Source organism: Rattus rattus, chromosome 16, assembly GCF_011064425.1.
Source record: "Rattus rattus isolate New Zealand chromosome 16, Rrattus_CSIRO_v1, whole genome shotgun sequence".
NCBI classification, from domain to species: Eukaryota; Metazoa; Chordata; class Mammalia; order Rodentia; family Muridae; genus Rattus; species Rattus rattus.
The window spans coordinates 1,357,009-1,373,316 of record NC_046169.1 but is presented as its reverse complement, the minus strand read 5'-3'; the positions used below and the strand labels follow the sequence as shown (position 1 = coordinate 1,373,316).

General features: G+C 53.7%; 1 protein-coding gene across 4 annotated transcripts in view; it reads right to left on the bottom strand.

The window, feature by feature from the left end:
- Positions 1-280: 280 nt before the first annotated feature.
- LOC116885214 (rho guanine nucleotide exchange factor 18) overlaps positions 281-16,308 on the bottom strand; it is a 61,600-nt gene continuing 45,572 nt past the window's right edge. For 2 of the 4 annotated variants that reach the window (XM_032886447.1, XM_032886446.1), the window contains 13 exons: positions 14,556-14,804; positions 13,178-13,254; positions 10,096-10,274; positions 7,810-7,898; positions 5,967-6,152; positions 4,182-4,319; positions 3,710-3,843; positions 3,072-3,128; positions 2,932-2,979; positions 2,354-2,824; positions 1,580-1,910; positions 754-879; positions 281-668 (listed from right to left, as the gene is read on the bottom strand). In XM_032886447.1, the coding sequence (XP_032742338.1) occupies positions 505-668; positions 754-879; positions 1,580-1,910; positions 2,354-2,824; positions 2,932-2,979; positions 3,072-3,128; positions 3,710-3,843; positions 4,182-4,319; positions 5,967-6,152; positions 7,810-7,898; positions 10,096-10,274; positions 13,178-13,254; positions 14,556-14,804 (2,249 nt within the window). In that variant the 3' untranslated portion in view covers positions 281-504. Of the gene's footprint in view, positions 880-1,579; positions 1,911-2,353; positions 2,825-2,931; positions 2,980-3,071; positions 3,129-3,709; positions 3,844-4,181; positions 4,320-5,966; positions 6,153-7,809; positions 7,899-10,095; positions 10,275-13,177; positions 13,255-14,555; positions 14,805-16,308 lie in introns of all 4 variants that reach the window. The other 2 variants (XM_032886445.1, XM_032886444.1) reach the window with 1 other exon arrangement.

The following is a 16,308-nucleotide window of genomic DNA, read 5'->3' as shown; positions in this document are numbered from 1 at the left end:
AGGAGTGACCATTGTTAACCCCTCTTCAGACTGATTTCTGAACCCACAGTCTGTTGCTCCTGGGGCTGCCTAAGTCTTTCCAACCCCGTGGCCCTCTGTAGTTACCCGGTGCTTAATGACTCAGTTCAATCCAGAGGTTCCTGGGGGTTATGGAGTCTGCCCCTGGGGCTGGTGTCTTCTCGGACCTGCCTGCTCTGCTCCCTCTGCTGCCTCTGGTTTAAAATAGCTCTGTGGTTTAGCTGGGGCTCCACCTTCAACCTAAAAGAACTTTGAGCATATATGTGTGTGTGTGTGTGTGTGTGTGTGTGTGTGTTCGTTCAAGGGGCTACCCACTAAATCTATAGAGAACTGTGAGACCACCATTGGGCAATCTCAGGTGAACAAGTGCCTGGCTGCAGGGGAAGGGGATGGCCAGACAGAACAGTCACCCACAGGGTTCCCCAGAGACATAAAGGGTTATCAGGACAGGAAGGGAAAGGGGTCTGCTCTGGGGGCCACGGCCCCTCAGAAGAAGATGACGTCTTCCTTGCCGACTTCATCTGTGGTGGTGGGCGGTGTGGTTGGCAGCGAGGGAGCTGGGGAGGCAGGTGGCAGTGTCGTGCCTCCTGACTTGAAGGCCTCAGGGGCTGTGGCGGCCGGGGCCGGGCTTGGGGCTGGGAAGCAGGGCTCTGGAAGAGAGTTGAGGGTGGTTACAGGAGTGTTAGAAGCTACTGCAAACAGTGGGCAGCCGCAGTGGCCAGTGGCTGGGCTCACCTGGGGCAGGCGCAGATCCGTGGGCTGCAGGTAGGACGGGGCTCAGTGAGCGGCGGTTTCGGGACGCGTTCTCGTCCTTGCCCATGAGCTTGTTGAAGAGCGGCTGCTGCTTCAGGTCGAAGGATGCTGGAAGAGGGAAGGGCTTGAACCTGACTCTATGCCGCCTGCTGGGGGTGGGTCTCCTTAAGTACTTGGAGGGGTGGCATGGAGTCACTCAGTGTTGGGATGAGAGAAGCGTACAGCTTCCACACGGACATCCCTTTCCCATGATCATAGGACATAGAGAAGTCCCACAGTGCCTTGTGGGCAATAGGGGATAGGGAACCTCTATGGTGCTTGTCCCGTGCTCCAGCTGGGACAAAGGTTTCAGTGAATTCTGTCTGGGCGGGGCCGTCCCGTGGGCGGGGTTGTCCCGTGGGCGGGGCCGTCCCATGGGCGGGGCTGTGGGGCTCTGTCTTATTTGCTTAATCAGTGTGGAAGACCCAGCCTGGGCTCCACCATTTCTTAGGTTTTGGCCCTAATGTTTGGCTGGACACCAAACATTCATTTTCCTCTGCTCCTGACTGGATATGGCTGGCTGCCTCAAGCTCTCGCTGCTGTGACTCCTCATGATGACAGGCTCAAACCTGGCACTGTGGGGTCAGGGCGTTCTATCACAACAGAAATCTCTCTGCCTTCTTGCCCATGCTAGCGCTCGGTTATCTGCCTCCCTGCCTGAGGTGTGCACTTGAGCTCTGCTGCTGGGACAGAGGTCCGTTGGGAGGGGTGTGCTGCTTCTCAGAATGGCGTAGGGGTCCTTGAGCTTTGGGGGTGGGGTGCAGCTCACCTGAGCTCTCCCAGCGCTGGGAACCCCTGCTCTTGCTGTTCTTATCCTTGCCCCCCTTGGTGGAGGCGGCCAGCTTGGTGGGGATCTGCTGCTGCACGGCTGTCTGCCTCTGAATCTGATTGGTGGCACTGAGCAGCTGGATGGGCACATCACTCTTGGCTGGCCGGCTCTCAGCAGGGGCACTGTCCCAGCGGGCCACCTCAGATCGCTCTCCGTACTCAGGTCCTGTGCCGTGTAGCATGCTCCCCTGTGTTCCTGGTGCTTTGGCTGGGGCCAAGTGGCCCTCCAGCCCATCCCCATTGAAGTTGAGAGGGTGGCTTGCAGGCTGGGCCTGAAAGTAATGGAGGACACGTCCCGTTGCCGCTAAGCCTGCTGGTGGCTATTAACCCACAGCAGGCTTCCTATCCTTTTGGTGGCTTTGGCCTGGGGAGGACCAAACACAGCGGTTAAATGCTCTGATGAAGGGGTGTTGCCCACCCAGCTCTAACACTCACAGAGCTGCACTTCTGCATCCTGAGTGCTGGGATTAAAGGTGTGTGGCATTAGGCTCCCCCATGCCCTAGGGTCTCACATAGCCCAAATGTTCTTTAACTTGCTGTGTAGCCAAGGATGCTCTAATTCTCCTGCCTCTAACTCGAGTGCCACCATATTTGTTTTTTTTTTTTTTTTTAGCACCGTGCTGGGGTTGGAACTAGGGTCTTCATGTACACTAGGCAAGCACAAAACAGAGCCACACTTGCAGCTGAGTGGGTTTGGCCATACAGGTCCACTAACCTCTGCCAGCACTTCCGGGGGCAGTGCCCCCGGTACAGTGTTCTGTTTCTTGAACCTGCGCAGTAGTTCCAGGCGCTCACGTTCACGGTCCACTGCTCTCTGGGCCTCGCGCAGACGCTCCAGATCATGCTGGTAGGCCTGGCGCTGTCTCTCCAGCTCTGTGCGCTCCTGGTCCAGCCGCTGGCGCAGCTGGCGCGCCTCGCCCTCTCTCTCCTGCAGTCGCGCGCCTGCCAGCTCCAGTTCCTGCTGCTGGCGTGCCCGCTCCCGCTCCCATCGCTGCTGCTCCTGGCGCAGCTGGTTTTGCAGCTTCTCCACACCCGCGCGCTCCTCACGCTGCTTCTCAAAGTTGCGCTGCCGCTCTTGCTCTAGAAGCATGTTCCCACGCGTTGATTGCAGCCGGAACTGCTTCTCACGCTCCTGGATGGCCATTCGCTGCATCTCCACGTAGCTATCCTGTTGAGCGATGACTGCCTAGGGGTAGGGACAGGGGCGCATCTGATGAGAGTCATGCCCTTGGGTAGACCCAACCAACCAGCGAAGGGCAGGGGCAGCCAGTCCCTCCCTGATGCTGCAGGTACCTGGAGACTAAGAAGCAGCTGCGACAGGGTCTGGACCCGGTGGACCAGCTGCAGAGAGAAAGCCACATTGGTCTACCTGGTGAGGGTACATGGGGCATGTGGGCATGCTGTCCCTGTGGGAGACGGACCAGGGGCGGTACCTCTGATTCCAGGACAGTGGGCAGACATGAGCTACTCTCTGCGCTAGGCATCTCCACCTATTAAGATAAGAACGATAGAATCAAATGGGATCCAAACCACCACAGCTCACTATGGGAGGAGACAACTCGGTGCTGGGCTGTGACCGTGCAATCCTGTGGCCACCTGATGTATGCCCACCTGAGAGTCGGGAAAGTGAAGGTGTGGGGAGCTGGGGGATGGGTGGGTGGCTGACCAGCTCTACAGTAGGGTGGGCTTGGACGTGAAGCTTGTGTGGCTACACACGTAACAGATACACGCATATCCAGTTTCAGACAGCTAGGGCAGGCAGCCTTAGCCTCTGGAAACCTCAGCAACAATGGATGTGTGGAGTCAAAGGTGGCGGGAAGGGCCAGTCAGGAGCACTGGCAGATGTCACCACATACTCTGGATAGCTCGTGGAGCCAGTGTGGGGGCTTCGGGCCTGATGGCGTTGAGGCAACTATGTTGTGTCCACCCTCCTCTCCACCCCCTTCCCAAGTCACTGCTTGCCATTCCCAGGAATCTACAGGAGTCATTTTGAAAGCTGTCATGTTACTGGCGGTTATATCAACGTGGACTGTCTTTACCCATGCAATCAAAATTACCAGAAGCCACTTACAGCCTGTGGTGATTCCTCGAAGCAGCCACTGGGGGGGGTGGTGTCACAGGGCATGGAGTCTGGGCTGCTAGCAGGCCCTTGCCAGTCTTGGGGCCTGGGGTCACTGTTGTACACCTTCCTTTTAAAGCTGCCACCTGAGACCCCAAACAGATCACAAGAGGATGCCATGAATCCCAGAGGGCTTGGGATCCCCCTCCTCTGAGCCCAGCCCATGGAATAAATGCAGGCTAGGGTATTCCTGGAGGCCTGCTACACAGTCCTGGCTTTGTAGTCCAGAGCTCACAATACCCAGAAGGCTGTGGAATGTTCTCAGAAATTAACCGTCTTCCCCGCCCCCAGCTCTGGAGAGATAACTCAGCCTTTAAAGGCTAAGGCTCGCAAGTAAAATTTCAGGAAATTACAGCGTACGGTACTGGATCCACCACTCACAAGCTTCCCAAGGCACAGCCTCAGAAGAGACTGACATGCTTACCCTTGTTGGGGCTGCCCACGCTGTCATAGCCCCCGAAGGTCTCAGCCCTCCGAGGCAGGCCTGCAGAGACACCTCCCTCTTCCACTTGGCTACTGGTGCTGCCCACGTGCCGGCAAATCAGGCTCTGGATGCCCTCAACTGCGAGGGAGAAGTGGGGGACACGAGTCAGCAGGTGATGGGGTTATGTTGAGTGCTGGAATGAAGGGTCCACGCCACTACCTTGGCTTAGGCAGTGCTGAAGATAGAACCCAGTGCTAGGCAAGTACTCTAACAACAGAGCCCCATCCTGAGCCATCATCCCCAGCATGTAAGGGAGAGGCCAAGGCAATCAGGCAGCCATTGGGTTTGAAACAATTCATCTCAGAGGCAGGCTCCTTAAGATTCAGGAAATTCTGAAGGAAGGCTTGTTAAGACTCAGGAAGTCAACAATGTACAAATCTCAGGAAGTCCCTGAAACTTAAGACTCTCCAACCTGTCCAGCCAACTTCACCTACAAGTCTTGAAGAGAGCTTCAGGGTCCCAGCTTTCATTAGTCATTGCTTAGGCTGGGGTAGCTTTCAGTGATGCAGCTGCCTTTTGAGTTGTAAGCAACCCCTCACCCCTACTCCTTCCTGTAAGTGACCCGAACAAACTTACTGATTCAGCAAGTTGGCCTGGTGTTACTGTTACTTGGGTCTGTCATCAGTTCCCTATCTGGGCCTAGGGATGTGATGTACCAGTCCTTACCTAGGTCTAGTAACAGACACATGTTAAATGAAGAGCTACACAAGAGGGCTGCCCCGAGGGTAAGAGTGCTCTATATACCCTTCAACGGCCAGCTACTATTTCAAAGTCTCTAGCCAGGGGAAGAGGCAGGGAGAATATTCCCAGCCCAAGTACCAGATTTGTCAGTGTTATTGGAGGCCAAGAACAACAGCCTCAGGAGACATGGGTGAAGGCGGTGTGGGTGCTGCTGGAGAGAGCAAGACACCCATTGGGTCTTTGCTAATCTGTGCAGGCAAAGGGTTGAGTGGTCTCAGCACTGGCTGCCCACCCTGCTCTACTGCATGGCTGCAATGGAACTGACAGGTGCTCCTGTGGTAGGAAAGGCTCTCCTCACCAGGTCTAGCTCTGAGGCTGCCAGAGGTGTCTCTGCACGGTCAGGCTAGAACTGTGTGGGGACAGCAGGTGATGTCCACCATGGTTTACACCATGGCTGCTAAGCCTGCAAGTCTGCTAGAGCTAGAGGTAATTCTGGCCCAAGGTTAGGGTGCATTCTAGACTCCCGAAGTCCCTCAAAAGAGCATACATATTTTCCTGAGGATATTATCAGGGGCCTATCCCGGAGAAGAAGGGATACCTGTATCAGGGAACTTTGTTTTACTAACAAAGATCTAGATTACATTACTTATTGATTGACTGATTGATGATTGTGTGTGAGTGAACTTGTGACGTAGCACACGTGTGGAGGTCAGAGGACAAGATGTGTTCGTGCAGTTGGCTCTCTCCTACCATGTGGATCTCTAGGACTGAACGCAGGCTGTGAGTACGTGGGGGATGTGGAGGCTAGCACCCTCACCTCCCTGCCCCGGAATACAAGGTCTCCCAGGGAGCGTAAGTGCTTAAAGGATTTGGGCAGAGCTTAGCTGTAGAGCCACAGCACATGCTGGATTCCACTGCTGGGATTATGAGAAAAAGCACAATGACAGTGGTCCTGGATAAGCAACAGAGCCTGGGCCTGGCTTTGGTCCCCAGGCAGCCCACCCTGGAGTACCATAACATAGATCAGCGGGGTAGCTGACTTACTCTCACTCATGGCTGATCTGAGAATCTGCTCCCCTCGTAGGGTCTCAGAGGGGTCCCCTCCTCCTCGGAAGAGGCCTCGGCACTGGGCCGACTCATCCAGCCCGCTCAGCTGAGCCATCTCCAGGTAGATCTGCTGTTTCTCCAGAAGGCTCTGGGCGATCAGCTGGTCTTTCAGGCTCAGTCGCTCTGTAGGAGAACCCAGAGGTGACGGTCAGTCAGCCTTAGGGATCTGCCCTTGGAGTCAGGCTGTGAGGGTGGGGCCCCCAGCTGGACTGTGCCTTCACAGGTCGGCTCCCTAGCCTCCCTCCAACACCACTAGCTTTGCAGTGTGGTCCTATCTTCTTGACTGCTCCTCTTATCCCCCCTTTTGTGAACACCAAAGTGGCGGGTAAGTGCCTGCACAGCCAGGAGTCTGGAATAGAACAATTTACTAAATTTATTTGTGTATGTATGTCTGTAGGCACGCACATGTATGGAGGTCAAAGGACAACTTGTAGGAGTCAATGCCCTCCATTCTGTGGGACCAGGGGATTGAATCTGGGTCTTCACTCTGAGCCCTTGCCAGTCAGGTTTGGCATTGCTCCTGCTGTTTGTTTTTTAAACATTTACTCACTGGGCATGGTGGCACATGCTTTTAATCTCAGGATTTGGGAGCACAGGCATCTCTGGTCTACAAAATGCAGCCAGGACTCCATTGAGAGACCCCAAAAACCTTCCATATTATTTATTTGTGTATAAGAGCGTGCATGAATAATTTTGGGTGTGCACATCTGTGCACAAGCTTGAAGGCCACAGAGGATGTCAGGTGTGCTTCTCTGTCACTCTGCCTATTCATCTGAGGTAGGATCTCTCCTCAAAGCTGGGCTTTTGCTTTCTTAGCTGTGCTGTAAGCCAGCAGATCCCGGCAATCCTCGACTCCACACGTTTCAGACCTGCCGCTATGCGTGTGCACAGGACGTCTGGCTTCTTCTGTAGGTGTCGAGTCTGAACTCTGGCCTACATGGTTCTGCAGCAAGTACATCTCTCCAGCCTGTTTGTTTCGTTGAGCTAGGATTTTATTCCTCCCCAGGCTGGAGCTTCCCCCACGCCTTGGCCACCCAAATACAGCCATGCTATGGGCTGTGAGGCTCGGGGGCAAGCTATCTTCACTTGCTGAGCTGTCCTATCTGCCTGGAGAACAGAGGTGGTGTTGACTAAGTTTTTGTTTTTGAGATACTGCCTGGCTGGAGATTCTTGGTTTACCTGGTAATTGCTATATAATACAGGCTGGCTTTGAATTCCCACCAGTCTTCCCACCTCGGCCTCTTGGGGCTGGTGAGAAGGCTCAGTGGTTAAGAACGTTTGTTGTATGTCCACTGTCCACATACGTATACTTCATGTCCATTTTTTTCCCCTGAGACAGTTTTTCTGTGTAGCCCAGGCCATCCTGGAATTCACTCTGTAGACCAGGCTTGGTCTCGAACTCAAGAGATCTGCTGGGCTCTGCCTCCCAAGTGCTGGGAGTAAGGGCGTGCACCACCTCTGCCCAGCTCCATTTACTTGTTTATTGTGCCGTTTAATTTTTATGCTACTTATTTGTTTGTTTGGTCTCTGGCAAGCCTTGCTCACCCCATAGCTGAAGATGCCCTTGAACTCCCGACACACGTCCCTGCGTATGTGGTGCCACTGTTGGAGGCCAGGGCAAGCTAGTCAACCACTACTGAGCCACATTCCTGGCCCTGAACTGAACTCTTAAGAATGGGTGAACCTTATGGTGTATGCGTGAAAGCTCGTGAAGGGACAGAAACTTGATGTGGACCCATGGATTACAAGAGGAACTTGCCAAGGTGCTGACCCCTCTTACCTTGAAAGTCCCGGAGTTTCATGGTGCGGGCTTCAGCCATCCTTCTCTCCTCAGCCTCGAGGAAAATGCCCTCCTCCTCGTCAGGACAGCTGCAGGGAAAAGGGACACTACCATCAGTGTCTCGTGGGTTGGTTGCCCTGGCACCAGCGTTGCGAGCATCCTCTTTCTGACCCCCTTGTGAGATGGTTTGAGGGATAATGGAGCCCTAGGTCTAGACAGGACTGTCTCAGCAGTCTAGGCAAAGACAGAGGACATCCAACATCCTCTTCTGGCCTCGGTGCCCGAGTTCTAGCCTCAGCATCTGCGTGATAGAAGAGAATGACTGACTCTCCCTCCACGACTTGGCCTCTAACCTCCACGTGTATGCCGCGGCTTACCTCTCCAATAATGGAATGTAACTGTGAGAAGATTACTGAGGCAGGCCTGCGTTAGCTGTAGAAGGGCTCCTCCACTGACCTACACCCCACCCTGTACAGCTGGTTTGTTTTCTTTTGTTTCTGTGTAGCCCTGGCTATCCTAGAACTCTTTCTGTAGACCAGGCTAGCCTCCAACTCAGAATTGACCTGCCTCTACCTCTCTGAGTATGGGGATTAAAGAATGGTGTGTGTCAACACTGCCCCGTTTTTTTGTTTGTTTTGTTTTGCTTTTTGAAGACAACCATGCAACACCCCAGGGGAGCCCTGAATCCTCTGTGGTCAAGGCTGGTGTTCTTTTCCGACCCTCCTGCCTCTACTGCACAGGAGCGAGAATAACAGGCACCGTCAAACCGAGCTCCTATGGTGCACCGAGGGTAAACACTCTATCATATCAGTAATGACTCACAGCCCTAGTCCTGCACTTTGTGGGGCACTTCAATTGGAGGAAGAGAAGGGGAGACAAGGACAACCAACAACACACGACAGTTCTCAAGGGGCGACTGCGATCCTTCTGCCTCAGGCTGCTCATATGAGGCGTATAGGCATGTTCAACTTCTTTCTTTCTTTTTTTTTTTTTTTATTCTTTTTTTCTTCTTCTTTTTTCTTTTTTTCGGAGCTGGGGACCGAACCCAGGGTCTTGCGCTTGCTAGGCAAGTGCTCTACCGCTGAGCTAAATCCCCAACCCCCATGTTCAACTTCTTGTTGAAGCCCAGCTTCTTCTACATTCTTTAAAAACCATTGTTATATTTAATTTATATGTGTGTGCAGGTACCTGTGGGTGCTGGAAAAGGTTCTAGATCCCCTGAATTAGAATCACAGGCAGTTGTGTGCCTCAAGGCGTTTATCTGAGTGGCTCACAATAAAGGTCCAAGTTAGAACTGCCTGGCCCCTCACTCGCTGGGTACAGAGATATCACCCAGGCCGTTCTGGCATGCTGACAGGTTGCTGCTATCAAGAGGAGAAGGAGCAGACTCCATCCGTTCATTTATGAGGATTGGTAGATGCTCACTTAGCACTCATGAAGCCTAGGTTCACTCCCGGGCACTGTGCGTGCTGGGAATTCAAAGCCAGCCTGTATTATATACACACGGAACCTGGGAGGTGGAGGCAGGAATGGGGGTCATCACTGGCTACAGAGAGAGCTGGAGCAAAGGCAAAGTCTACATGAGACTGTTTCTCAAAATCAGCCACCTACCCATCCATCCACCTATTCATCCACCCACCCACCCATCTATCCATCCACCTATCCATTCATCTACCCATCCATCCATCCACCTACTTCATCCACTCACTTACCCATCCATCCATCCATCCATCTACCCACCATCCATCCATCCATCCATCCATCCATCCATCCACCCCACCATCCATCCACCCACCCACCCATCCATCCATCCCTCCACCCACCCACCCACCCACCCACCAACCCTCCACCCCGCCCTCCACCCACCCAACCATCCATCCCTCCACCCATCCATCCACCCATACATCCATCCATCCACCCACCCATCCACCCACCCATCCCCCCCCCCACCCACCCACCCACCCATCCATCCATCCATCCATCCATCCATCCATCCACCCACCCACCCAGTCCCATCCATCCACCCATCCATCCACCCACTCACCCACCCATCCATCCACCCACCCATCCATCCACCCACCCACCCACCCACCCGTCCATCCATCCATCCATCCATCCATCCATCCATCCATCCATCCATCCATCCATCCATCCATCCACCCAGCCACCCACCCACCTACCCAGCCACCCAGCCAGCCACCCAAAGAACCAAGTGGTCTGCCTGGGAGGTCAAGGTCACAAGTGAGTAGCCTGCCTGAGGAGGCAGGAGACCCTGGGCTCTCTCACCTCTCCACGGCCCGTCGGATGTGGGCCATCCAGATGTTCCTGTCCTCTTTGGAACCGGTGTAGATCTCGTACATCTCTGGTCCCTGCATGGAGGCGCTGATCAGAAACATGGCCTTCTCCTCGTTGGCTACCTCTCTCACAATGAGCTTTTGCAGAGAGATGACGGGTGGCTTTGAGTCCTGCATGGAGGAAGGTGGTGGAAACTGTTGTCTTGCTATGTCCAGACAACACTGGACCTGAGTCTGGAGAGAGGGCCGGTGTAGAGGACGGGAGCCACGCCCAGACTCCCAGTGTGCATGCACACTTGCACGGAAGGCAGAGGGTGATGTTGGCTGCTGTTCCTCAGGTGCCATCTACTTTGGCTTCAGAGACAATGTCACAAGTGTGCTTGGTAATCTTGCTGGGAAGATGGTGATGAGCCCCAGGTATCTGCCTCCCAGCACGTCTACAAGTGTGTACCACTGCCACACCCTACTTTTTGTATTGATTCTGGGCAGTGAATTCTGGTCTTCAAGCACTGAACTCTCATGCCAGAACAATGCAGAAATGGTTTCCTAACCGGAGACTTCTCATTTGATAACTTAGTATTCTTTTTAATGGTTTTTAAAAAACCCTGCTGGCCTCAAACTTACAGTGATCCTGCCTCAGTTTCCCAAGTGTTGGGATTTCAGCTGTGCACCACCACCCCAGAAAAGGGCACCTTTCTTCCTCTGTTTTTGTGACAGAGCCCTGGCTGTCCTGGACTCACTCTGTAGACCACGATGGCCTCAAACTCAGAGTTCCACCTGCTTTGGCCTCCTGAGCGCTGGGATTAAAGGCGTGCGCCACCACTGCCTGGCTGCCGGACTCATAATTATACATTGAGGCCCTAAGCCAAAGCATCTCGGAACATGACGCTGTATAGACAGGACCTTTCAATACGGTGGCCCTAATCCAATATAACCGGTATCCTTACAGGACTGTAAGGTTGGGCAGGTGTGGTCACAGGCCTGGCACCCCAACAGTTGAGGTTTGGAGGTAGGAAGCTCAGAAGTTCAAGGCCAGTTTCAGCAACCTGGGCTATACAAGGCCCTGACTGAATTCATAAACTGTGAGATGACAAGTGGGTGCCATCATGCCCTGACTGGATGGTGGTGATGACGACGGCGACGATGATGACGATGATGATGATGACGATGATGATGATGATGATGATGATGTGTGTGTGTGTGTGTGTGTGTGTGCGCGTGTTTGCGCGTGCGCGTGTGCCCGCTCACGAGTGCTTTTGTGAAAAAGAACTCCTGGAGCATCAACACTGGGTGTCTGTGGCTGCACTTCTGGGGACTTAGGTATCTGTGACGCAGAGTCTGGGACATAAGTGATCCATCGGTGATCATAAAGGAGGCAGGAAGACAAGCGGGTCTCGGAAGATGGTGGTGTTTGCGTGTTTCCTGGAAGCTTAGGGCCCAACTGGTTCAAGCCTATTACTGCCCCAAAGTCTCCTGACAGTATGAGGGGGCCCCACAGCTATCATGGTGGACACCTCTGCTCTCTGAGAGACTACGGTGGTGTAGAGGTGTGCTGGGCTAAACGGCGTTTGTGCTGACATAATCTGACCCAGTTTGTGGAGAGGTGGGACTGGGTGACAGGGGAGAGTTCTGAAATGCTCTAACATCAGCGCACCAACCCTGGCAGTGCTCACCACTCAGGGGACAGAGCGGCAGCTGGGATCTTCCACTGCAAGGGATCCCTCTTCTGCCCTATAAAACACTAAGTCCCTGGTCTTGGCACAACCTCCACTCCTGCAGAGACAGTCCTCCTTCGCCTTGACGGAAGGATGATCTGCTTGGGTACAGGGCGGGACCTCTTTCTATCCCGGTCTAACACTCAGTGCCGAAAACCTGGGAGGGGTTGGGGCACCAGGCCCAGCTCTTTCCTTTGGTGAACCTTTCCTCACGCCCTTTACCCACCTCCCTCCTTTCTCTGACACCCATCCACGTAGGGCGTGGTCACTGGCTTACTCAGGGACGGAACAGCTGCCTGTGACGACAGGGAACCTCTAGGTACTTGTGTCTTTTGCTCTTTGTTCCCGTCAGTGTGCCACACAGGCTCAGTTTAGGTCTTCAGCCCCCCTGCCCAACACCCCTCCCCTTCTCTATGGACCTCCAAAGCAGAGGCCTTTCGCTGTTTGCCTCACCAGTGTGTCCAACATCTACACACCAGACCCCGGAGTCTGAGGACCCAGGATACTGGGCAGCAGGACCATAGGAGGGTGGTGAGGCTGAGTTTACAGGCCAGCCCCACCCGCTCCCCACTTCCTGGTGTAGAGGATGCCTCTGTGAATCTGTAAGGGCCTCCTTGGGCACTCCAGGAAGGGAGCTTGACTCCAGACCGGACGCTGCTCAAGTCCCGCCCACCTGCAGCCCCACTATGTCCCGCCCACCTGCAGCCCCACTATGTCCACCCTCAGAGCAGATTCTGGCATTTCTGCTGTCACGGGAAGACAGACACCCGTCTCGGAGTCGGTAAAGACTCCCCAGCGCCATTCAATTAGACGACACGCCATCCTCACACCTCAACTGGAGGTGCTTTCTCTCCTCACAGCCTCCGAGCGGAACATTCCTGCCCTGCCTCCTGCCCTGGAATTCTGTCCTCTCGTCTGCCACCCGGAACTCAGACGGCTTCTGTGAGCCCTCCCTGCCCTCTCACATCCATAAAGAACGGTCCCTACTCTGCCTCTTGAGGCCTGAGCTTTGTTTAGAGCCTCCTCAGTCCTGCCATCCACGTCTGTCTGCAGGCGTACGGCATTACTTCTTACCCCATGACAGTTTACCCTAGTGTCCCTCCTGCTTCAGGTCCTCCCACCTGAGACCTTTCAGTGAGAATCAGTGTCATACCAGGGAGCGAGGCAGGGGTTTCCTCTCTGTAAGTTCTGCTCCTGACTGCCTGGAACCTTCTGGAAGGACCCTGATGAGACAGGTGCCTCTTAGTGTACTTTCCTACCTGTGTTTCTTCTCCGTGTTTTGGCATGGACACCCCCCTTCAGTGGGCCACCACCGTATTGTCCCAGCAAGCAGGACCCTTGAAGACTTTGGACACGTACCACAGAAGCAAAGACGTATTTTTGATCCTTTTCTTGCAGCAGCAAAAGCACATCGGTCAACAGGACAGCGAGGACATCTGCAGAGACCAGCACAGGAAGGAGTATCTTAATGGTCACATGTCCAGAGGGGCTCGGGGCAGCTCAAGCGCCATGACGCTCCAGCTTCTTGTTCCTACAAGTCCCAATTCTACCAGAGATTCAGCGTCAGTGAACGCCAGAGGCTCTCCTCAGATGGTCCCCTCAGTGGCTCCTGCCCAGACTGTTCAGAACTCAAGGCCGAGCGTGCGTGCGTGCGTGCGTGCGTGTGTGTGCGCGTGTGTGTGTGTGCGCGCGCGTGCGTGTGCGTGTGCGTGTGTGCGTGCGCGCGCGTGTGTGCGTGTGCGTGCGTGCGTGTGTGTGTGTGCGTGTGTGCATGTGTGTGTGTGTGTTTGCACACGCATGCGTGCGCGTGTGCACACTAGGGGTTGATATGGGGTATCTTTCCTGACCACCTACCTATTTTTTGAAGTTATTTATTTTCTGTATTATGAATTTGATGCTTCCACCACATGTGGGTCACAAGCATCTAACTCAGGTTGTTAGGCTTGCCAACAAATACCAGTGGAGAGTGAGCTGTCTTGTCAGCCCTCAACCTCAGTGTTTAGACAGGGTCTCTCGCTGAACCGGAAACTCACTCATTCGGTTAGGCTGGCTGGCCGGTTAGCTCCAGGAAGCTGCCTGCCTCTGGCCTACCCCAGCACCAAGGTTACAGGCATGTGCCATCAGGCCTGGCTGGGGGTCAACTCAGGCCTGCGTTCTCTTTGTTGAAGTGGACGTCTCTTTCTGCCCCAGGCCATATCGTGCCCACACAGATGCAGGCAGGGCTGGCCTGAGGCCCTCTGTATCCCAGGCCTGCTTGGCTTCCCGTCCCCGTATGAGGGTGTGAGCATCTCTTGCAGTAAGTTTTGCGCATGAGTGCTATAGGGAGCCCCTTTCTTCTTTTCTGAGATGGGGTTTCATGGCTCCTACTCTGGCCTCAAACTTGCTATGTGGCTGAGGACAGCCTTGAGTTCCCGATCTTCTTGTTTCTATTTCCCTAGAGCTGACTGTCGCCATACTCAGGTTTACGTGGGTTGGAGATAGAAACCAGGGACCTTGTCTAAATTAAACACTCCTGTATCCAGTTCTCTGGACGCAGCCCGGTGGCTCACTCAGACCTGAAAACCTTCAAGTGTTGAAGTTTGGTTGTGTTCCCATCTCTTCACCTGGTGACGATCCAAGTAGAGCCCAGCGCTCTAAGATGGCGCCTACCACTCTAACACAGCAACCAGAACTCCAAGGTAGTGTCGTGTGGATCCAATATGAAACCCACTAGCGGTGGCCAGAGGCAGAACCTTACCTTTCAAGCGCCCCGACGTGGACTTCCAGCACAGCGTGCCGTCCAGGTGGAGCTGGCGCTGCAGCATGTCCTCCTTTCGGAAGGCTCGCCCGTTCTTGAGTTTGCCGGATGACTTCGAGTCCGTCTTGGCTACGATGTCCTTGAGGCGCTGGTCCCTCTCACACTCACTGACTCTGGCATCCACTTGTGAGATGATGTCTTTGATGAGGTTCAGGGCCTGGCTCAGGTCCTTGTAGTCCTCAGTGCCAGCTGTTGCACGCAAGCAGAGGCAGCCCTGGGTTTTTGTGTGCCCAGATTCACAGCACAACAGACAACAGAGGTCGATGTGCTGCTCCTGGATCTACGAGGTGTGATTCCTGGGGACACCGCTCAGAGAAATTACAGCCCCCAATGCCACACTTAGCTAGTTTTGGTTTTTTTTTTTGAGATAGGGTTTCTCCACATGCCCTGGCTGTTATGCAACTCACAGAGATCCCCCTGCCTCTGCCTTGTGTGCTAGGACTAAAGGCTTGATCCACTATTCCTGAGCTTTACTTCTGTCGAGACAGGTGTTGTTCCGTAGCCCTGGCTAGCCCAGAATTCAGGGTCGATCAGATTGCCCTCGAGCTTGCAGAAGATCTTCCTACCTTCACCTCTTAATGTTAGGATTATACGGTGCTTGGTTTCGAGTTTAGCTTTGGCTCAAATGCAAAAGTCAAGGTGTGGTGGTTCAAATGGCATAAACTTCCAGCGCACACACTCCTACCATTATTGTATACAGATTTCCCTCAAGTCCTTTAGGTCTTCACAAAAGTTTCCTTCCACCTCCAGCATCAACCAAGAGAAGGCCTCTCCCACCTGAAGGACACAGTAGCCAGCCGGAACATGGTAAATGTGGCTTTGGCAGGCCTTCCCTCTCCCCCATCCCCTCTGGCTTGCTAAGAACCATTAGATCACATCCCTAAAGCAAGCATTTGGCCACTTCCTCCCCCTGGCACTGACTACCAAGGTCCAGCTATCAAAGTACTGAAGTTCAGCAATCGCAAACTCCTCGGTGGCTGCCCTAATTAACCTGTCCAATTAAAATTAAACACCTCATCTGAATACATGGCTTCCCCCCTTTATCTTCATAGACTTCCATTTGCCTGTGGACCACATCTGTTTCTTCTCTATCCACAAGAAGTCCTTTGTCCCTCCAGGAAAAATATCCTTTCCCCCTTTTCCTGGTTCTCGTCCCCTTCTCCCTTGTGCTCTATGCTCCTGTCTCTGTCTCTTATCCCTGCCCTTTGTTCCTCTGGGGAATAAATCTCCTTGTGCGGGGAACTTGGTCCTAGGGTGTCTTAGGCTGATACTGGCCAAACCTACCAGAAATATGGAAAGGGGTGGTCACCACACTGGGCCACCAAGAGTACCTGGAATGCTTTCTGACCTTTTTACTGTGTTCTCTGTGGCTATCAGCATGTCATCCTTTCTTTCTTCTGTTTGAGTTTTGAATCAGGATCTCATAATGTAGCCCAGGCTGGTGTAGCACATGTGGATCTTCCTGCCTATGTGTTGTAGCAATTTCCTCTGAACTGAAACATTCTATCCTGGAGGGAAGCTGTTAAAACTCAGAAAGTCAACAACTCACAAGTCTCAGGAAATTCCCTGAAACTCCTCATGGTCATATAGTTGGTCTCTCTAAGATTATGTAAGCAATAAGGATTGCCAAGGAGAGGAGACTCTACAACGTGTTTGGCTGTCTGAAAATTCTGCAGAGAATTCCAGGTATCTA